General features: G+C 45.3%; 2 protein-coding genes across 2 annotated transcripts in view; one reads left to right on the top strand and one right to left on the bottom strand.

The window, feature by feature from the left end:
* COL9A3 (collagen, type IX, alpha 3) overlaps positions 1-18,590 on the top strand; it is a 36,996-nt gene extending 18,406 nt beyond the window's left edge. The window contains exons 15-31 of the mRNA XM_009998727.1: positions 1,026-1,079; positions 1,492-1,545; positions 1,841-1,894; positions 2,519-2,572; positions 3,243-3,287; positions 4,086-4,139; positions 4,457-4,510; positions 8,794-8,847; positions 9,384-9,455; positions 13,098-13,133; positions 13,301-13,345; positions 13,601-13,633; positions 14,031-14,177; positions 14,788-14,842; positions 15,467-15,649; positions 15,913-15,990; positions 18,018-18,590. Of these exons, the coding sequence (XP_009997029.1) occupies positions 1,026-1,079; positions 1,492-1,545; positions 1,841-1,894; positions 2,519-2,572; positions 3,243-3,287; positions 4,086-4,139; positions 4,457-4,510; positions 8,794-8,847; positions 9,384-9,455; positions 13,098-13,133; positions 13,301-13,345; positions 13,601-13,633; positions 14,031-14,177; positions 14,788-14,842; positions 15,467-15,649; positions 15,913-15,990; positions 18,018-18,193 (1,248 nt within the window). The 3' untranslated portion in view covers positions 18,194-18,590. The remainder of the gene's footprint in view (positions 1-1,025; positions 1,080-1,491; positions 1,546-1,840; positions 1,895-2,518; positions 2,573-3,242; positions 3,288-4,085; positions 4,140-4,456; positions 4,511-8,793; positions 8,848-9,383; positions 9,456-13,097; positions 13,134-13,300; positions 13,346-13,600; positions 13,634-14,030; positions 14,178-14,787; positions 14,843-15,466; positions 15,650-15,912; positions 15,991-18,017) is intronic.
* A 1,478-nt stretch (positions 18,591-20,068) lies between these two features.
* The window catches only part of TCFL5 (transcription factor-like 5 (basic helix-loop-helix)), a 4,951-nt gene continuing 3,215 nt past the window's right edge, over positions 20,069-21,804 (bottom strand). Inside the window, exons 4-6 of the mRNA XM_009998725.1 lie at positions 21,446-21,689; positions 20,907-21,048; positions 20,069-20,188 (exon numbers count right to left, since the gene is read on the bottom strand). Of these exons, the coding sequence (XP_009997027.1) occupies positions 20,069-20,188; positions 20,907-21,048; positions 21,446-21,689 (506 nt within the window). The remainder of the gene's footprint in view (positions 20,189-20,906; positions 21,049-21,445; positions 21,690-21,804) is intronic.

Here is a 21,804-nt window from a genome sequence, read left to right as displayed (position 1 = left end):
CTAGATGCTCTGCTGCCAGAGAGCAGGAGCAGTGTGCTGACCATCTCCAGCCCATTAGTCCCTTTTCCTTTTCCCCTCCAGTCAGAGGAATGTTATTTCACCTCTCCCAGACCTCACGGGGTCTTGCCCTCAGTCCTTCCCTGTGCCAGGAAAGCATCACCCCATTTCTGTTGCTCTCTGTCATTGCTTTCCCTGGAGCATCAGCATCCTGTGGGCAAATGCTTGGGAAAAGGCATCAGCTGGTCTTGGGAAGGAGAGTTTTAAGGAAGAAACACCAAGCACTGTCCAGAGCTTCACATCCTTTGAGCCTGCTCTGTTCCCAAGTGCCCACAGCTCACAAGGACTTTTGCTACCAGCAGAAATTGTCAGTTGTGTGTCACAGATGGAGTCCTTATCTTCCTGTAGAGCTCTGAGGAAAAGGGAAGAACCCTGAGCCTGCACACATACCTGTGGGCAGACCCCCTACCCTCCCGACTGTGCCCAAATGTGACACCTGAGCTGCCCCTGCTCCTGTGGCCTCTCTAAGAATATTTTCCACTGCCCTGCCACCCAGTCTCTCCTTAGTGTGAATAATATAACATCTGCTTTTTTTAGCAGATATGTTCCCAGCAGCCAGCACCCCACAGCCTGCAGTGCCAGCCTCCAGGGACCCCCTCCCTAGTCCTTGTCCTAGTCCTAGACCCCTCCAATTATAGAAGAAATTCATCCAAACAAAGGCAGCAGGAGGTGCTTACTGAGCACCAAACATTCCCTCACACCAAGAAGGATCGAGACAATAAATAGCAAAGTTTTTCTCCTGCTCAGTTTCTGGCTAAAGAAAATGCTTCATTAAATGAAGGAGAAGATGGTCTCTGCCCCGAGGGGTGTGTCAGGAATTGCAGGGTGTAACTGAGGAGGAAGAGCTGAGCTCCTGTGTGCTCACACCTCTGCCAGCACCAGCACACAGCCCAGACAAGCCCTCCCCAGCCTTCATCTTTGTCACTGGCTGATGAAGATGCTTAATGGCTTTTCCTCCTCTGTCACAGGGTGACCAAGGAAGCAAAGGACCTCAAGGATTCAGGGGGCCCAAAGGTGATACTGTAAGTGCAGTAAAACATCCTCCAGTTGCACAGGTCTATTGTGGTTTGTCCCTCCTTGGCTAATTTGAAAGGGAGGTGAAAGGGATGAAAGTATTCCTCTCAAAAATGAGATGTTTAAGTCTTATTAAAGATGCCTAATTAATAAGATGCCTAAGTGCTTCTTACAGTCCAGAGCACAGGGATCAGATCTCACTTCTCCCTCCCTTTAAATGATCAAGGGTTCCCAGATGCAGCAGCCCAGCACTGGGACAGTTTTTTGGTGTGTCCTGAAACTCCCACCCCAATATGAATGGCAGAGGAGCCAGCACAGACTGGATGAACTGTGCCTGCAGAGTTTGAGTATCATCTTTGTTGACTGATTGCTCTTGAGGGCTGTGTCCTGGATAACTCAGGATCCATTGCTGTTTTCTAGGGTAGACCTGGACCAAAAGGAAACCCAGGAGCTCGTGGACTCATAGGAGAACCTGTAAGTCAACTAAGCCAGATGCAAATCTCAGTGTTATCCTGCTTGCAGATTATGAGATAAAAGATTCTATGAGCAAACTTGCATTTCACAGCCATCAAAATTCTGCTCTGTGGGTCTAACCTTCAGCATAGTCCTGCTTGGACCAAGCCCAGCTGACTGCTCTTGATGAAAACCCTCCCTGTTTCCCAGCACACCTGCAGTGGGACCCCTTGCCAAAAGGTTCCTTGGTGTGGATGGATTTGGCAAACTACAGCACCTGCCTCAGAACCTTGACTTGTGTTGTGTGTGGTTTCAGGGGATGCCTGGCAAGGATGGGCGGGATGGAGCTCCTGGATTCGATGGTGAGAAGGTTTGTAAAGTCCTACTTCAACAGGGAAGGTTTCTCTTACTGCCCCTTGTGTTTTGCAAAGCTATTGTTGCTCATCAAGAGCACGGCTGGAAAGCTTTTGCTCCTGAAAAGTTTTCCTATAGCATAAGTAGTGAAGGAGAATGGAGTTGCTTTCATTAATTGATGCCAAGGGAATTCCCTAAAGAAAGAAATGCACACACAGGCTGTGCACACATGAGCTGAATTCAGCTGTGTCTCTGTACCCAGTGGTTCCTGCTGGCTGACTCCAGGCCTTCAGAGATGCCTTTTCAAGCCATTGACAGAGACATCTGTTTATTTTAATTGCCTGGAGAGAAAGCTCTGTCAAGATACTGGCTGCCTGGTTTTTGAAGAGTGATCCCCTGGGAACACAGCCCATGTGCTGCCAAGGAGGGCTGGGAGCTGCACGGGGCCTTGGGAATCCCCTGGGAGCTCTGGGCACCCCTGTCCTGGGAGTGCCCACCTACTGCAGGCACAACAGGCTCTGGGTCCTGCTTATATAGGGAGGGAGAAGATGACAAAAGCCTGTTTGGGAATGTGTCCCCCACTTGTGTCAGACCACCTTCCAGCAGCAGAGGGTCTCTCCTAACCTCTTGGTGTCCACAGGGTGATGCAGCTCGTGTGGGTGCTCCTGGAGAGAAAGGACCAAACGGGCTGCCTGTGAGTATGGCAGCTTGGCCAGAGATCCTTCCTGGGGAGAGGGGAGGTGCATTTGGTGCAGTGTCTCACAAGGGTCCCCATTTAAGCTTTTCCCACCATACAGTCAGGGAGCAGTGTACAAGACAGAAAGGAAGACATCTGAAGCAGCACTAAATACTATACAGTAATACCCAGGCTTTTTGGCACTGTGGCTCTGTTTAAAACTTATGTTTGAGAGGGATTTGCTCTTTCACATCCCAGGGATTTTCATCCCTTATGCAGGGAGGTAAGATCTGGGATACAGGGTCCTGAGCTCTCTCCCTGGCTTACTAGTGTTCATTAGCAAATCTCTCCAGTCTTCCAACTATTTAGATAGAGGTAAAGTGTTCCTTTCTTCCTGTCTTACAGGGTATTTTGAACACCCCTAGAGACAGGTTTCTGCAAAGTGTTGCTGCTGTAGCTCAGTTTGTATGTTCCTCCTGCTGCTCTGATTGTCATGGGTTGGTGTGCACAGAGCTCAGGGAACAAGAGAGAAATTGAAGCCATCATTTTCCTGGTGAAAGCTGCAGAAACATAAATCCCACATTGTTTCAAGCAAACATTGCTCTTTGGATGTCAAATCAGACCAGAATAACAAATTTAATAACTCCACTCCTTCTGACATTGCTTTAATATTATTGTTTGTTTCCAGGGGCTGCCTGGAAGAGCAGGTATTAAAGGCTCAAAGGGGGAACCAGTAAGTGAATCTCTCTGATGGGCTCTGGTGGGGAAGCTACTGAACTTGTCCTGGCAAGACTTTTCAGCTTTGGGAGATTAGTGCCCACAAACAGACCCTGGGAGGCCTTACCCCAAAGGGATGGAGTGAGTGTTGCTGCCAGGGCTGGGGCCCCAGGCAGTAGGTGTGAGGACTGAGGTGACCCCACTCTTGCTGAGACAGCCCTTGCACCTGGGTCAGTGAAGACCTGGCAGATGCACAAGAGAGTTGTCAGTGGCTTAGGAACCCCAGAAGGCAGCATTCCCCCTTTTGGCAAAGTCCCATGAGAAAGCTTCATCTGTGGGGATCAGAAAGCCAAGCAGGAGCAGGATTATCTCATTTTGCCTTTGGGAGCTTTCCCCCCACCCCAGGAGCTTCCAAGGAGCTTTAGATTGACACCTACCTGTGAAACAAAAGGAAATCTCACACAGACCAAAGCAGTCCAGCACAAACCTGTTCTGGAAAGTGCCTTTTTAAATGTGCCTTCCCTTCCTTTCTCAATTTCTTTCTCTGCACCTGAAGCATTATCCTTATTAATCCTCATCCCTGAGAGCACTGCAGGAAGGTGCTTCTCCTTGCATCAAGGTGATGCAGAAATTAATGAAATGGGGTGTCCTGTGTATGCTTCCAAAAGAACTTTTTGGTCTAAAACTGTGGAAGTTTAAAGCTATTTTTGTTTCCTGATCCAGTTTTAGCTCCCTCCTCCATTTGTTGCTCTAAGTAGGACAGAAATGACTCTGAAATTACGTGCTGATGGAGTGTTTGCTTTTCCCTCTGCAGGGCAGTCCAGGAGAGATGGGAGAGGCTGGTCCCTCTGGAGAACCTGGCATCCCTGTATGTATCCCCAACGTTTACACTTGTTTTAAACCAAGCTGTGAAGCTGGTGCTCCCAGGCTACTTCCCTGCACAAATAAAGCTTTTAGTGATGCCCCAGGTCTTGCCCGGGGTGATAAGCATGATGCTGGGGGGTGGGCACCTCCCCATGGACACTGTGCTGAGCCCAGGGTGGGTGCTGGGACCCAGTGGATGGGGCAGGGAGATTGGGAATGAAAGAACCTGGGAGCCAGGAATACATTCCAGCTCTGCAGTGGGTTGGGAAGGGTGGGTTCCTGGCTCCTGAATGGCAGGACTGACTGTGGTGTTGTTGCCAGGGTGATGTGGGTGTTCCTGGGGAGAGAGGTCTGCCGGGACCCAGAGGAGCCACTGTAAGTACAACGCTGCTTGTTAATCAACTCCATGCCAAAAGGGAGCTCAGCACCTGGGATTGCTCTGTAGAAAACAGAAAAGGGCACGTTCTCTCTTGGTGGTGTCTCTGGGGAGTTTTGGCACCAGAGGAATTGCTTCCCCATAAGTGGTCAGATCCTGCTCTGACCCCCATACGTGGGTCAGCTCTGCAGAAATGCAGATTCCTCCCATTTTGTTTGGCCAAGGCAGCTGCAGCTGGCCAGGAGGTTTGTGGAGCTGCTGGAGTCCTGCAGGTGAGGCTGGGCAGTCAGAGCCCCTGATCAGGCAGCAGTGCTGGGGCTCAGCTCGTGCTGAACGTGGGGCATTAGTGCAGCAAAGCTCCTGCCAAGCTCTTGCAGCGTCCATTGCTCCCAGCACATGAAACATGAAATCCTTCCTGCCTCGCTTTCCCTGGAGCAGTGGAGACTCACTGCAAAGCCTGAAGCTGTACAAGCAACAAACCCAAGCCTGTACATTGTCACGGTGAGAAACACGGGCTGGAAAAGTGCTCAGACCTGTTGGGAATCCCGTGCCTTCCTCACACGTAGTCACACGCTTTTTCTGCTTGAAATTGCCCCAAAGTTCACAACCCTACAGTGGGGCAAGACCAGGAGAGTGTTCAGGTGGGGAATCTCTTCACACATTTCCTTCTCCCACCCAATATTGCAGCAACATTATCTTGCTGGGAGGTGTGAACCCCGGGGAATGAAGCCCCACACAGGCTCTGGCAGGTGTCACTTTTAACTTTGTGAACTGGTGACTTTTGGAAACTTCTGGGTTAGAAGCCACTGGGGTCCTCAAAGGAGCCTCTTGCTCCTGCCTTCGCTGTGTTTTCTGCATCATCTCAGAGCCTGAGAAACAAAAAGCTGTAGGAGTTGCAATGCAAACCTGGAAATAATTCCCTGGCTGCCTGTTGTGTCCCTGCTGAGCAGCAGAGATGATAACACAGGATATTAGGATGATAAAAACCTGGTTTTGTTCACTCTATCAAAAATGCTAGGATACCTTTTATTCTGTCACTCCCCAGCTAGTGCTGCTGCTATGGTTGGGTCTGACCTTCCAGTGGTTTGGTTGGGCTTTTTTTTTTTCTTTATTTTTCCTCCTCTCTTAATCTCATTTTGAAATCCAGAAGCCTACAGCAAAGTCTAACGTGATTTCTGGTGTGTGCCACTTGGATGAAATTGAACAGCATGATGATTTATTATTCGTGAGCAGCTGCTCTTTAAAATTCCAAGAAGAGGGAAATCAGTCTGAGAAATAAACTGAATTAATGATGTTTGCTTTTATGTCTGCAATTTTTCATGGGAAGAGCTGGCCCCACAAAAGGTATCTTCTTATTAGAGCCAGAAATCAAAGGCAGTCGAGCTAATTGCACCAGTGCAGACTCTGCCCTGGATGTTAGAGCAGATGGTCATTTCTAACCTGGGTTTCTAATTTCTGATTCGTATTAGAGTCCTCATTTTTATGAAATATAGTTAAGCTTGGGCTATTCTGAGAGGTGCAGGATTTGTCTGCTGTTAAGACAGTTCAACTCAAAGTGATCTGACTTGATCTCTTGTAGCATATGGAGGGTTTCTTCCCATTCCAAGGCTGTCAGGTTCTATCAGGTTCTATCAGGTCCCACCACTTTAAAAAGGTACCAGCACAGCAGAGTCATTTTTGGTGCAATTTAATATAACTTGCCTAGAGCTCTGTATCTGTAACTCTCCAAGTTCTTCACTGAATTGAACACAGAAAACAGAAGTGGAAACAGTAACCACAAAAATACCTGAGCAGTTCTCTAACTTTGTTTCAGCAGATCTCTTTCCCTGGAGCAGTGGAGACTCACTGCAAAGCCTGAAGCTGTACAAGCAACAAACCCAAGCCTGTACATTGTCACGGTGAGAAACACGGGCTGGAAAAGTGCTCAGACCTGTTGGGAATCCCGTGCCTTCCTCACACGTAGTCACACGCTTTTTCTGCTTGAAATTGCCCCAAAGTTCACAACCCTACAGTGGGGCAAGACCAGGAGAGTGTTCAGGTGGGGAATCTCTTCACACATTTCCTTCTCCCACCCAATATTGCAGCAACATTATCTTGCTGGGAGGTGTGAACCCCGGGGAATGAAGCCCCACACAGGCTCTGGCAGGTGTCACTTTTAACTTTGTGAACTGGTGACTTTTGGAAACTTCTGGGTTAGAAGCCACTGGGGTCCTCAAAGGAGCCTCTTGCTCCTGCCTTCGCTGTGTTTTCTGCATCATCTCAGAGCCTGAGAAACAAAAAGCTGTAGGAGTTGCAATGCAAACCTGGAAATAATTCCCTGGCTGCCTGTTGTGTCCCTGCTGAGCAGCAGAGATGATAACACAGGATATTAGGATGATAAAAACCTGGTTTTGTTCACTCTATCAAAAATGCTAGGATACCTTTTATTCTGTCACTCCCCAGCTAGTGCTGCTGCTATGGTTGGGTCTGACCTTCCAGTGGTTTGGTTGGGCTTTTTTTTTTTCTTTATTTTTCCTCCTCTCTTAATCTCATTTTGAAATCCAGAAGCCTACAGCAAAGTCTAACGTGATTTCTGGTGTGTGCCACTTGGATGAAATTGAACAGCATGATGATTTATTATTCGTGAGCAGCTGCTCTTTAAAATTCCAAGAAGAGGGAAATCAGTCTGAGAAATAAACTGAATTAATGATGTTTGCTTTTATGTCTGCAATTTTTCATGGGAAGAGCTGGCCCCACAAAAGGTATCTTCTTATTAGAGCCAGAAATCAAAGGCAGTCGAGCTAATTGCACCAGTGCAGACTCTGCCCTGGATGTTAGAGCAGATGGTCATTTCTAACCTGGGTTTCTAATTTCTGATTCGTATTAGAGTCCTCATTTTTATGAAATATAGTTAAGCTTGGGCTATTCTGAGAGGTGCAGGATTTGTCTGCTGTTAAGACAGTTCAACTCAAAGTGATCTGACTTGATCTCTTGTAGCATATGGAGGGTTTCTTCCCATTCCAAGGCTGTCAGGTTCTATCAGGTTCTATCAGGTCCCACCACTTTAAAAAGGTACCAGCACAGCAGAGTCATTTTTGGTGCAATTTAATATAACTTGCCTAGAGCTCTGTATCTGTAACTCTCCAAGTTCTTCACTGAATTGAACACAGAAAACAGAAGTGGAAACAGTAACCACAAAAATACCTGAGCAGTTCTCTAACTTTGTTTCAGCAGATCTCCTCATTCTTTTGGGCAGACCCTGGTTTCTGTACAAGGTTACAGCTCTGCAGGTCTTGAGAGCCAGGCAGAGATAAGGGCAACTGGTTTAGAGTTTATGCTCAGTCACACCAGGTTTATCCTTTACATGACAACCACAAAAAAATTTACAAGATTACAGTGGATGTTCAGGTACCAGGGAGAATTTGTAGGACTAAGAATTAGGGGGCAAAAATACAGAAGGAAGAAGCAGAGATGCCATTTCAACACCTGCACAGCAGTCCTGGGGGCAGCTGGTTTCTCGGGTACATTGGACAGTCTATGCTGACTGATCCTCTGCCTGCAGAGGCCAGTTTGAGGTTTATTTGTGTCCCTCAGTGCTACAGCAGAAAGAGCTCTGGAAGGGGAAGCTGGAGTCCTTCCCACTTGGTGACACAAGTTTGCCTAAGGCATCTGTTTCAAGAAGCCACTTTACAAAATGGGATTTAGGTGCCTAAATTGCTTAGGGTTTTTTCTTTCTCCTGAGAGTTCTACTGCCTGTGTGATTTTTCTCAGTAGAAAGCAACAGAGACTCCTAATGGCAGTGCCCACGTCCTGCCTGCTGAGCTGGGCTCTTCCAGCCCCTGCAGCAGCAGTGGCAGAGGCTGCCCTGTTCTGTAGTACAAAGTACAGCCAAGCAAGAGGATGCAATTGCCATTTTTCATGTCCAGGTGCAGGCAGCACATGTTCTACAGTAATTTCTTGCTGAACTGAATCAATTAAAAGTGTAATGTTGGGATAGCAGATCCCCCTTAATGTCTATGGTCTGTGTTCTGTCCTGCTACCACTTCTTGCTGTCATTGATCTTAACTCTTCATGACCCTGGTATGTCCTTAATCCTTCATGTATCCAAATAGGAACTTTTTCTAAAAATAACAACTTGTTAATAAGCTCAGTAAACCCCAAGCAGCCCTTCACAGGGACTCATCAGCTCCATCAGCAGTTCCACTGCCTGCTTCTCTCTGTCAGAAGAGAGCCAATTTCACCCCACAGGGACATACCTGGCCCTGAATTTCCTCCTCACCAAAGCTTGTCTTTCTCTTTTCAGGGCCCACTTGGACTTCAAGGCCCCATGGGAGCCCCTGGAGTCAGAGGTTTCCAGGTCAGTTTGCTGACAGGTGGGATGTAATGTGCATCGTGGGTAGCAAGGCCTTTTTCTACAAAGTTCTGGCAAGAGAAGTGCATGATGGCACCAAGTGATAGGAAGTGTCTTTCCATTTGCCAGAACCAGTTTGACACCCACATGACAGAGGACAGTGGAAAGAGCACCAAGCCAGATAAGCTGCCTGGTGGGACGATTTCTCTTTAGTGTTTGTTGGCCAGTGACTCTGGCTGAGACCTTCTGGGAGCATCACTTGGTCAGAAGTCACAGCTGGGACCTTATTAGTGAAAGAACCAGGCCATGAGTGAAAGGCTGGAGCACTTTGGCAAAGTGTGACCTCGGTGTGACACATGGTGGGGCAGAAGCTGCATTGAGCTGTACCAGCCATCACAAGTGGTGCCAGCAGCCACAGCAGTCCCTGGCTCCCAGGGGAAAGCAGACACAAGACAAAGGATGGTTTTGAACATGTCATGGAGGCTGGTGAACTTTGGTGTTTCCTGGAACTTGAAGCTATTTCCTTTTTGTTTTCCTAACAGGGTCCCAAAGGTGCCAGTGGTGAACCTGGCCTTCCTGGTCCAACTGGAATTCGTGGAGAGTTAGGTGACAGGGTAAGGAGAAGACATCTGTAACTAATGTTTGAGAGATGTGAGAATAGAGCACAACAGGAACCCCAAACAGGGTGTGGCTGATGTCAGAACATCAAACACAAGCAGACCTGGTAGAAGGGCTAGCTGGGGCATCCCCACCCATCCTCTGTGCCTGCCCTGTGCCCAGGATGGACCCACAGCAGGCAGCAGGATTGGTGCACCACGGCTCTTCAGTTCCTGCCCTTGCTTCTGCTTCAGGTCAGGAACTCACACTATGCTTAGACGGCAGGGGTTGCTTAAAAAAGACTTTGGAATCCTATCCTAGGCAGAATACAGGATTGTTTGGGGTTTTTCCGTGCCCTGTTTGTTGCTTTCACCAAAGCCCTGCTCCGAGTGAGCACAGCAGAGCTGATTCATGCCTGCTTGTTACTCAGATGCTTGATTAGATTTTCTGGATGTTTTTAAAATGACAGTTGACTCAGTTATTTCCTTTCTGAGCAGCAACACACCTGGGCCCCACGCCTCAGGATAACGGGCCCTTTTCATTTAAATGAATCGAGTCTCATTTAAAAGAAGCCAGTAGGGGAAAGTGAATGACATTGGTTGGGGGTGGGCAGGGGAACAGTAGCCCTGTGTTCCCAGCTCCCTGGGCTCCAGCTCCGAGGTGAAGGTTCTGTGTAAGCAGTCACAGCATCACGGGGGGGTCACAATGGCCCCTCTGTGCTGGCTCCAGGCAGGGTTAAAAAAAGCCTCTTGGAGGGACTTGGAGCCTGGAAGAGTGAGACAGGAGGTTTATTGTGGAGCTGCAGGGTCCTGCCTGCAGCCAGGGCTCCACTGCGGTGAAAAGTGTGAGCTGAGAGGGGAAGAGGCCCCTGGTGTCCAGGGAGCTGAGAGGGGGTGGAATGTTTTGCTTAAAGAAAATCATTTAAAAATCTAGGGTTTATTTCTGGCTCTGAAGCTGTGCAGTTGCTCTAAGCTGTAGGCTTCAGGGAGACCTTATCACCATGTTCCAGTACTTGAAGGGTGGTTGCCAAGAAGATGGAGACTCCCTGTTTATAAGGCGCCACATGGAAAAGACAAGGGGTGATGGGCACAAGTTGCTCCTGGGGGCATTCTGATTGGACACAAGAGGTAGATTTTTCATTATGAGGACAGTCAAACAGTGGAATAGTCTCCCAAGAGAAGTGGTAGATTCCTCCACATAGGACAGTTTTAAGTGTCAGCTTGACAGGGAGCTGAGCCATCTCATATAAACTGGAGCAGTACCTAGAAAGGTTGGACCAGGTGATCGTTGAGGTTCCTTCCAATCTGGCATTCTGTGATTCTGTAGATTGTTTCTTGCCAGCACAGCTGGTGAGCAGCTTTTCCCAGCAGGTGTGGATAAGCAAACCCAAGTTCAGATAACCACAGCAGGTTTGTCTGCAATCAGCACAGCCAGTTTCCATGCTTAGTACTGGGCACAAGGTTTGGGCTGGGACAATTCTAAGACCTTTACAGCTTAAACAAAGAGCCAGAGCTGCTGGGGGTGGTGGTATTTGCTGGGGGGAGGACAAAGAGAGCAGCAGGTACCACCCTGGGGTTGCTTTACTGCCAGCCCAGCTGCTGGTCCTGACGTTTATTAAGAGGAGAACTGCAGAGAAGGGATCAATACAATCCCAGCTGCAGCCAACCCATCACACCCTCCTGAAACCAAGCATGGCTTTTTATTTTATTTTATTTGGAAAAACCCCTTAATAATTCCTGCAAACCTGAGCTAACGGGTACTGACAGGCTTTTTCACTGTCCTTGGACTGACTGTGGCCAGGAGTATAAACCAGTGGATCAGTGAGTGTGTTTGCTGGCATGAAAAACAGAAGAGGTTTAGTGCATTTGACTGTGAGATATAAAATAGCTTTGAGACTATATTTGAGCCATCCTGTTGGAGTGGGATAGTGGGGAGAGGAAGGATTGGACTGTTATTACTGCCTGTGGTAGTAGTAGGTAAATATTTTTCCTAAGGATTTGTATTAAGATCAAATTCCTGAGGATTCTGAGTGCCAGCAGCCCTCCGGGGCAAGGTGTCTCAGCTCCCTGCTGGTGTCACTAGGGGCTTGCCCAGAAATGTTGGGTTTGTTTAACTGACAGTGACACAAACGTGAGGACAGCTGGTGGATGTGGAGCTGATGCTTCTCAAGTCCTGCCACTTCTTCCTGGCTGTGAATTACACAGATTTGAGTCAAAAAAACTTTGTGGCTAAGCTTTTCTTTAAGGGTTTGTTGCAGGACACAGTCTCTGGTCACTTAACTGGGTTTTATTGCCACGAACTTTCATGGAGTCTCAGGACTGAAGTACAAATCCAGGTGATAATGTTCAAAAAAGAATATATTTCCTTTGCCATCAGGAAACATAAGGTGGGGGTTAGAAATAACCACAGCAATTTTGCATTTCCACAGTCCATTGGCTGTTTTGCTGAGAATTGTTTTTTCTTGAATAGAAATCTTCCCTTTTTTAACTTATTCAGTGCTTGACTTGAGCAAAATGCCATGCCCTTGTCAGGTGTGCTTGTCCTCCTCGAAGATTCTGTTCTGCTGAGCCATCTCCAGACCTAGTTATTAAAAAAAGGCCAGTTTGCAGATGCCAGGTTGCTGAATGTGCTGTAGAGATCCTGTCTGAAGGGTAAAATGGCTGAATTTCCCATGTAGATTTGGCAGTAGAGAAAAAAATCTGGGGTTCTCCTGGATCCCTTGCTCTGCTGTGCAGACCCAGAGTCACGAAAAGGGTTGAAATGTCTTGTGGCCTCTCTGTGAATAGCAGGTAGATAAAGGTGGAAGGATTTTTCACGTTGCCTGGATTATTCCTAGGGTGTTAATCAGTCCATCATCTAAATGTATTTTATTCCTGTGGCAGTATTGTTTGTGACTCTCAAAGCCAGAAGTATATCTCTAAATCCCCAGGAAAACTGACAGCCCCATTAAGCCCTGAAAAAAACATCCTGACTTTTTGCTCTTGCAGTACAAATATGTTCTTTTCTATTTTATGCCAGAAGAAAATTCAATCTCCTTCTCATATCTTCATGTGTGGAAGGCAGAGATTAATTGCCCACCAGTCTCATCCTGGACCTCCTCCTTTGTGAATCTGTTAAATTGCTGGTTTGGTCAGGAGAGGGAGATGACAATGATGAAAAACAGGGTCAGAAGAAAAACAGAGTTTGTGCTCCTGGGATGGGTGAGAAAGTTGATTTTCCTGAGACAGATTTTAAAGCCTAGGTTAAAAAGCACAGAATTCTGTTTAGTTTTACTTAGGAAGTTGAGGAGGTGGTATGAAAAAGGCCAGTGCAGATAACCTGTGCCAGGCAGGTGGGGAGCAGTGCATTGCTGAGCCACGTCAAGGAAGTCCCTTTGGTCTGGCTGGTGAGGACTTCGTGGACAGAAGACCTGCAGCTGCTCTGCAAGATGCCTGAGAAACTGTCCTAAAACACAAACCAGTGACTGCAGAGGGCCACAGAGCTAGCAGGGATACTTAAATCTCTTCTGGTTTTTAAGAAGTATGAATGACATTCAGTCCCTCCTACTTGGCACTGGGAGACTAGTTCCCAACCCCTTGCTGAGTGACTGACCACACCAGGAATTCACAGGAAAATAACAGTTTGAGCTCATTTGCCTTCTTTCTTTTTCTTATTCTTAGGGTCCTACTGGAGTTCCTGGTCCCAAAGGCAACCAGGTAAGTGGTAACTTTCCTGCTGTAGTCAGCAGAGGCATTCAAACTGTACCTTGGGTGCAGCCTTTGACAACACAAACTGCTTTTATTCCCTCAAATGAAAATATTCTGGAGCAGGCACCAACAAAACCCTCTTAGGTACAGTGTTAATTCTGATATCTCACTTTCAGGGGATGGCTGGAGCAGATGGCCTCCCAGGTGACAAAGGAGAACTGGTAGGTGTCCTTACATTCAGTAGAATTGACCCCTCAGATAACAGCTGGGTCTAGACACCCATGTATCAAGAACTAATATGGTCAGTAAGACTTAACCTCAGAGAGTTCCAACCCTGATGGCTGTGAAAAGGAGAAGGCAGCCCAAGCCTTTCTGCCACCATCCTCATGGTGCACAACAGGTCTTGGGAGGTCTGACGTTAGATGTGCACTTGCTGATGGGATCATCCTTTCTTATTTCCCTTTTCTTTCTGACAGGGTCCCTTTGGTCCCCCTGGCCAAAAAGGAGAGGTATGTGTCAGACACTGTGGGCTCCTGCCCTATAAGGTTTGGGACTGAATGTGCTTGTTGCATCTCTTGATGCTGTATCTCCATAACCTGTTCTGGCATTGATGCCTAGAAGCAGGTTTTTGTCATGGTCATGCTATAAAATCTATGAAAATGACAATGACAATTTTCTGTGGCACTCAGAACACTAAAATGTGTGTAATCATTTTGCTGTATCAGGGACTCCTATTACCATGTAACCCACCCAAACACTCCTACCTGGTCAGCCAGGTCAGGGAACCCAAAGAAAGGCTTAATTAATCCCATGAGATAATAGTGGACCATGGCTTCCATTTTAACTGGTCTTTTTCTTCTTCTTCTTCTTCTTCTTCTTCTTCTTCTTTTTTCTTCTGCATTACAGCCAGGAAAAAGAGGAGAACTTGGTCCAAAAGGTGTCCAGGGACCTAATGGGACAGCTGGAGTACCAGGGATCCCGGGACATCCAGGCCCCATGGGCCATCAGGGGGTGCAAGGTGTTCCTGGCATCACTGGAAAACCTGGGCCTCCAGTAAGTGTTCCCTGCTGGTGGGGCACAGCCAGGGGGTCCCTGATGGGAATAAATGGATCATGGATTTTGGATGCATATTCAAAACATCAAGTCCTGCACTGAGCAGGCAGAAGTAGGTACCTGCACATGCAGGGTAACAACCTTTGCATCCAGAGTTTCCCATGCAAAATTATTAACATCTTGATCGTTTGTGAACTGAAATCTCCCAGAGTGCAGAGCCTGAGGACTGATCTTCTCTCCCAGTGATGGACAGACTGTCTGCCCACTGGAATGGGCTGTCAGTCACTGCCCTCGTTACAAAAGTCAGTCAGAAGTTGGTCATTTTTAAATACAATTCCTATTCACTGCTCCAAATGTTAGACCTGTTGGTCCAGAGCTCGTGTTTTGTCATTTAGGAAAGGCCAAATGAGTCCCAGAGCCATGAATGTGACACAGCTTCTGAGCTGTAGCTGGCATCCTTTGAAAGGGGGAAAAAATCCACTCGTCTCCATGTGGGATCTTGTGCATCTTACTGAGCTGCTGGAGAGGAGTTTCAGATCCTGATGCTTCTGCCAGGAGTGATTATTGATAGGGGGGTTTGTTTCAGGATGGATTCTGCTGTTAATTGCAGGGAAAAGAGGCCAGTGAACAACATATAAGAGAACTCTGTGGGGAAATGATAAATGGTGAGTATTACTGGGAGAAAACTGACTGTAATTACTGTATTTAGCTGAAGATGAGTCAATCCTGAACACAAGATAACTCCTCAGTTTTGTTATTTTTCTGTCTTGATAAGGAAAAATACACTGACCTTTAATTTAAGGAGATTATTCAGGAGGTCTGGGGTGTCTTTCATTTTTCCACAACTAGTATTTTGAAATTATTCGTTGTGGTGCCATACAAAGTGTGCTGAAAGCAGCTCTGGCACAAGCATTGTTACACTCTGAAATACTGTTTCAGAAACCTTCTTTTAACTATAATTTAAGTATCCTCTTCTAGAATACCTAGTATCTTTTACGGTGGTTTAGGAGCCAGGAAATATCAATGGTTTAAAAGCAGATTTCTGCCCAAAAGAGATGTAAAAAAAAAAAAAAAAGCAAGGCACAGATGAGCTGAGAGGGCAGATTCAATGTTTCCTTCTCCAGAAGCAGTAAGTGTGCAGCAGTGGTAGGGAGCAGAACACAGCTCTGCTTTACTCTCAGACACCCAGTTTACAGCTGTTCATCAAGCACCCTTGGTGGCAGATGATGACAAACACCAAGCGAAGAGTGACAGTTTTGAACATGCAGCTTTTAATTGTCCTTTTTCAGATCAAATTGCACAGTTAGCTGCTAACCTGAGAAAGCCCTTGTCTCCTGGAATGACGGGTCGTCCTGGCCCAGCTGGTCCCCCAGGTCCTCCTGGGACAGTGGGAAGTGTTGGGCACCCCGGTCCTCGTGGTCCCCCTGGGTACAGAGGGCCAACAGGAGAGCTTGGTGATCCTGGTCCCAGAGGTGAGTGAGACTAAACTGACCTGCTTCTTTTTGATGCCCACTGAAATACATTGCAAACTGGTAGTGATTGCAGCAGTGGAGGAGAAAAAATCAGGCCTTGGGCAGCTGCGGGAGTTCTGGAGAGCAGTTTTGCAGCTGTAAGGGTGCAGGGATCCTAGCTGTGTCCTGAGGACTTGGGGTGCCTCTTGGTCTTTCCCCTTCCTGTCTCAGGATCCAGCTGCAGCACACAACTCACTGCTGAAATGGTCTGTTTATGATTAAAGGTGACCCTGGTGAAAAGGGCGACAAAGGACCCGTTGGTCAAGGTATCGATGGGCCTGATGGCGATCAAGGACTCCAAGGTAAGGCTGTGCAGAGAGTGCACTGAAACACAGAGTGGTGGGGGCTGGAAGGGAACCCCAGAGACCATCTAGTCCAGCCCCCCCTGCCAGAGCAGGATCACCTAGAGCAGGTCACACAAGAACATATCCAGGTGGGTTTGGAATGTCTCCAGAGAAGGAGATTCCACAACCTCTCTGAGCAGCCTGTCAGAAAGGTTTTCCTCATGTTTAGGTGGAACCTTCCATAAGCCATGACTAAAGTGGAGGCACAAGAGGGGCAGCTCTGTGTATTGAGGGTGCTATAATCACTTTGTCATCTTCACAGTAGGTGCAGATAATGTGGACAGTAAACCTAATTAGCACGTCCCCTCTTCACACCACTCCTGCCTCGGCCTAAGTGTTTCGGAGAATGTTTTGGAGAAGAGGCTGCTGGGACAGCCAGACTCTTAATTTGTTATTGGTTTCTTCCACTAAGGCTGTGAAAGGAGAGGAATTTTATAGATTGGGAAGTCAGAATCCTTCTTGACTAATCACATGTGGTGCCAGGGTCAGAAGGTTGTTATTCTCAGTGGTACTTAATATGCAGCAATTAATTAGTTAATTAACAAGCAGTGTATCAGTTCATTTAAAGGTGTGTAACAACTGAGAGGCTCTGGCTCCAGATTAAAGACCAAGGATCCTGCCTATTGCCTGTGTCCTGATGGACACGTGTCTTTTTCATGCTTTGCTTAAAAAATGCCCAGAGTGAGAGGTACAGCCTGGATTAGCAGCTGCTTCCCCCCAACCTGCAGCTCAGGTTTCTGGATCAAATGAGAAATCAGAGACAATATTTAATTTTACTAAAACCAAATACACCTGCTTATAATCCCATGAATCCTTTATCAGAGGATTCAAAAATTAATTCATGCAAATAGATTATTATATATCAGAAACTTGGAAGAATATTCTTTATTTTGCTTACCTATTCTACTTGTGATTACATCTGGGCAATGGTTACATTACAGGCACCAAAAGCAGGCTCTGCAACCATGTAATTTTATAAAACCAGAATATTTATACCCAGTTGTCTTAGCTTCCATAAAAGAATTGCATTTATCCATAAATGTTTTCATTTCCAAAGTGTGTAAGAAGAGGCTGTGTCACATATTAGGCACTGAGAGCACGTGTCTTACTCAGGAAACATATGATCAACAGCAGGTGCAGTTTATCACATGAAAATAATCAGGCCCCAACTCTCCATCATAATTAAGACAGGACTGCAGGTTTACAGACCTCCTGATGTGTCTGTCCCTTAGGGAGACAGAATTGTATTTTACAGTATTTAAGAAAGCTTCAGTAGCTTGCTGCTACAGAAATTAGTTTTGTGAATTATGTTTGGCATCTGAAGGAAAAAAAGAAATTAATAAATAGCTTGAGTCTACCCAAAGCAGAAATTATTTTTGCCAATAAACAAAATACATATGTCATTGTGAGCAAATGTGTGAAAGTAGACACAGGTATTAAAGAGACTCTCAATAATAATAAAGAGACTCAGAATCTTAATCACAGCTAAGGAGCTGTGATGAATTGAAGCAGCTGAATCTGAGGAGCAAGCTGAGGGCCAGCAAGGAGGAACAGATGTAGCTGGTCACAATAACTAAGCTGTGAGATTCCACACCCAGGAAATCCCTTGGGCAAACTATTCAGGGACAGTGTAAAATTGTCTGGTCACAAATGACTGGTTATTATTGTTGGAGCCCTACACTAATGGGGGCAGTGCTGAGATAGAATCCAGTTCTACAGGCAGTGACAAAAGTGCAACACTAAACATCTGCCTTCAATATGCCAAGGTAATGCCAGGAGATCCAAAAGTAGTCTGAAAAATCCAATGCACATACTGCAGATTCAGGCTAAATTTATTCAACACCTTGTACTCAACAGGCCATAACAAGTCTGATGTACAGACACTCAAAATATTTTAAGAACTCTAAAAGTAACACACACATACATTAAATGAAAAATGAAAAAAGGTTAATAATTAACGTAATCTTTCTCCCCTTCTTGTTTAGGACCACCTGGTGTACCTGGAATTACTAAAAATGGTCGGGATGGTGCTCAGGGTGAACCCGGTCTTCCAGGGGATCCTGGTACTCCTGGTGCTATTGGGGCTCAGGGAACTCCAGGAATTTGTGACACATCGGCTTGCATGGGAGCTGTTGGAGCATCAACTTCCAAAAAATCATAAAACAACAGTACAAGAAGTGGAGAAGGGACTGAATATTTAAATAAAGAGTACATTGTAAGAAAACAGACAGAATCCTCCTAGTGATAAATGGACAGATGTTCCTTCTATTGTATTAAGTGGAGACTGACACAGTTCTATGAAAAAGAAAGCATCAGATGAAAACTTATAATTAAAAGATGCTTTATGAGTATTTTCTCCTCCCCCCCACCACTTATTTTCCAGAAATTTTACTGCTAAATCATCTCACCTTCCCTTTCTCCCTTTGTTCAGGAGACCTGCAAGAGGAAGCATTGTTCCTTTTTACCATCACCCTTCCTCCCCAACTGTACTAGAGATCATTAATTTTCCTGTATAAATGTTTGAGCCTTGTCCATTGAATTCCTTGGTGCTGTTCCCACTGACTTCAGGTAGTGCACAAACCTGCTTAAGATACACATTGCTGAGCTATTTGGGCACCTCACATCAGTGAAAATTAGGCATCAAAATATCCTGTATTTTAATATTTTAAGATTCTGGCTTAAGTAAAGACCAGAGTTTAAGTCTCTGCTGTCAATTACCAGTTTTTCAGATTGCACCTCAAATGTTTGCCAAGATAAGTAAATAGTAATTCTCCTGCAATCGAATTCTGCAAGAGATATAATGTATATATTTTAATATACAGGGGAGACTCTTTGTACATTTCCATATGACACTAAAGGAAATTAAAGAACAGCATTTTCACAACCTCTGCTTAAGCTATTTGCACAGTAATTGTGACTGAAACCCCAAATAAGAAAGGATGCTCTTCTGAAGTCCAGCCAAAAACACCTGTATGAACTGTTGTAAAAATAAAAGGAGATTTTGGTTTTTTTACCTTTTCTTTGTGATGTTGTATCTGTCATTATACACATCAAATTAACTCAGTTGAACTCTGTTTTCCAGAACTGGTTTTACTAGGATTGTCTGGAAATAAATTGCTGCAAAATTCCGTATCCTTGATTTAAACAGTATTTGGGAGACCTTTTTGTACTTTAAAACCTGCTAGCATCATCTATTAAAAAAAATAAGAAAACCACTCTCAGCTCACACACTATTCTATTTCTGCCCTAATATGCTAAAGCTTATGAACAAAGAAGTCATATTAATCTTTAAATATGAAAATAGTTTCTGCATTTAAATAATCTACTTTTTACAGTCTACTTTTACACCACTCTTGGACTAAAATAACCACACAAGAACCTGTTGGACAGTTGTGTGACAGACAGCAGAACTAGTCCTGTGTTAAAAAAAAAGCTAACAACATTATGTTACTTTCTGGGGCTGTGTAGTTTAAAATGTATATGGCAAATATGGAATGTATAATAGCAGGACAGTTTAGAAACTGTGCACCTAATTAACCAATATAGCCTTTAAATTTGTAATAGAAAAATTAAAAGATGGGAACTGCAATTTCTTTTTACACTTGAAGAACATATTTGCAGCTAGTCTTTAAAATAACAGGACAGATGGATGTTCTACAGCTTTTTCTAACTCTACTGGATCATTTAAAAAAACCCCAAAAACCAACAAAACACAACAACGACAAAAATAAAATCCTAAGCAGGACCACAAACAGAAAAAGAACATATTTTTCATAACTGAAGTGGAAAAATACCTAGTTGTTAAGACATTTTCTTGTAGCTCCTGGTCCCAAAGCCCCCTTAACAGAGGACTGACTGCTATTGCTGGTAGTTGACTTTCCATTTCTAATAAATAATTTTTTCTTTAAAGCTCTATTTATATATTTTTACAAGGTATTGTTTGCAATTCACACTCAGCATGTAAATGGAGAAACTAAAATACAGTTTGGGCCATTGTTAGTTAACCACACTTGTCATGCACTTCAAGGCAGTCAGCTCAGACTACTTGGTCTCCGTAGCCATGTGTGTTTTCCTGCACTGGACACGTTACAAATGAGTCTGATCTTGGTACTTTTAGTCTCCTGCCTGTTTTACCACAGAACACAGTCTCAAATTCCTAAAAATCAAAATAAATAACGATTATGTTTAATATAGGTATTTACTTGAGATGTATGTTTTTGTTTCACTACTGTCTTTGGGAAATAAAACTATACACCTGTAGTAGGAAGTGCTGAGAAGCCACACCAGGGTCTAGACAAGCAGGTTTTCCTACCCATGCTCCATCTACTCTCTGCAGACACTTAGCAGAGTCAGAATTACTCTGGGGCTGCAACTGCTGGTGTGGTTGCATGAGAGCTGCTTATAGAGCTTACAAGCCTCTACTACTCTCACCCACTTGGAGGAAGTGTGGGCATGTAGTTGTGATTCCCCTCCCTTAACCACTAAGTCCAGGAAAGTCAGCTAGAAGGCAAGTCCATGAAATACACAGAAAATAAAGAACATTAAGGAGACAAGGAATGATTGAAGAGGACTCTAGTTCTACAGTGGTGTCCAGCTGCTATCGTGCTCAGGAACTGGGCTAACTGAAAAAATAAATAAATTCTAAAATCTCATTTGAAAAGCCTCACTGCAGCCAGCCTGTGGCTGCACACTACTGAACTGAAGCTGTTGTGAGGACAGATATTAAATAGAAGCACTTTTAAAAGGAAGTTTCAGTGATAAAGAGGCCCTTCACAAACAGCATCAAGGAGAAGCACTCCATATACTTTTAGCTATGACAGATTTAAAACATCTCACAATTGTATCAAGAACAAGAACAAGATTAGATTGCACACCTGTTTCAGAGAATCCCCGTGCCTTTCCTGGATGTACTTGAGAAATGCAGTTGTCCATTGCAAAGTAGTTGCCTTGTCAGTATCAACAGTACAGAAGGGAACGAGGAGATTCAGCTCATCACAACAGATCCGGATCCTGCGCCTACAGCAAATACAAAAGGTTACCAACCCATGGGCAAGAGGAAGGGAAACAATTTAAAAATCAAGCCTACAAACCACAGGCTTTGAGGACTACTTCTTTTTGTTTGCTACAAGCTTTGTATTTGTATGTTGGCTGTGTTAAAGGCAAGTTATCTTATATTTACATAATTCATTAAAAGTTTTGAACTCTCTCTTCTTGTTTGTTTCTAGAGTAAAACCCAACAAAAACAACCACAATGAAACAGACATGTTTCTCCCCCCTAACAAACACCAAACCCTCACTGCCTACATTGCTTTTTCTTGTAGGCAAAACAAAGTATGTCAAATGTACATTCCACTCTGGATACCGATGGGAATGTTACAGCATCAGTGTTTTAGGCTTCAAACCCTTTGGCTACCTCCTGTCTCTCTCCAGGCGGTTGTGTCTTTCTCTGCGCTGAGTGATTCCATCCTGTGAACCACTTTGCACCTGCAGACTTGAACTTGGCTGTGCTGCCTGCCAAGGGCCCTGGGCAGGCCCAGTGCTCTGAATGTCCTCAGGTATGTTCTGAATCTCAGCCAGAGGTTTGCGGTCTATGGTTGGATCTGACGGGCTCACTCGGCTGCAGCTTCTTTTGTTGATCACTTGCTTGGATAAGGTGTCTTCTTGGAAAAACAAAGGGGAAAAGAACCTCTTTATAACATCCCACTGATCACTGAAAATTTCCCCCTCCTCCCCCCCCCCCTTATTTATATGGAATGATCTTTGTAGCTTGGT

This window comes from Chaetura pelagica, unplaced genomic scaffold (genome assembly GCF_000747805.2).
Source record: "Chaetura pelagica isolate M959 unplaced genomic scaffold, ChaPel_1.0 scaffold275, whole genome shotgun sequence".
In the NCBI taxonomy this organism is placed as follows: Eukaryota; Metazoa; Chordata; class Aves; order Apodiformes; family Apodidae; genus Chaetura; species Chaetura pelagica.
This window is presented reverse-complemented; position numbering and strand designations above follow the sequence as displayed.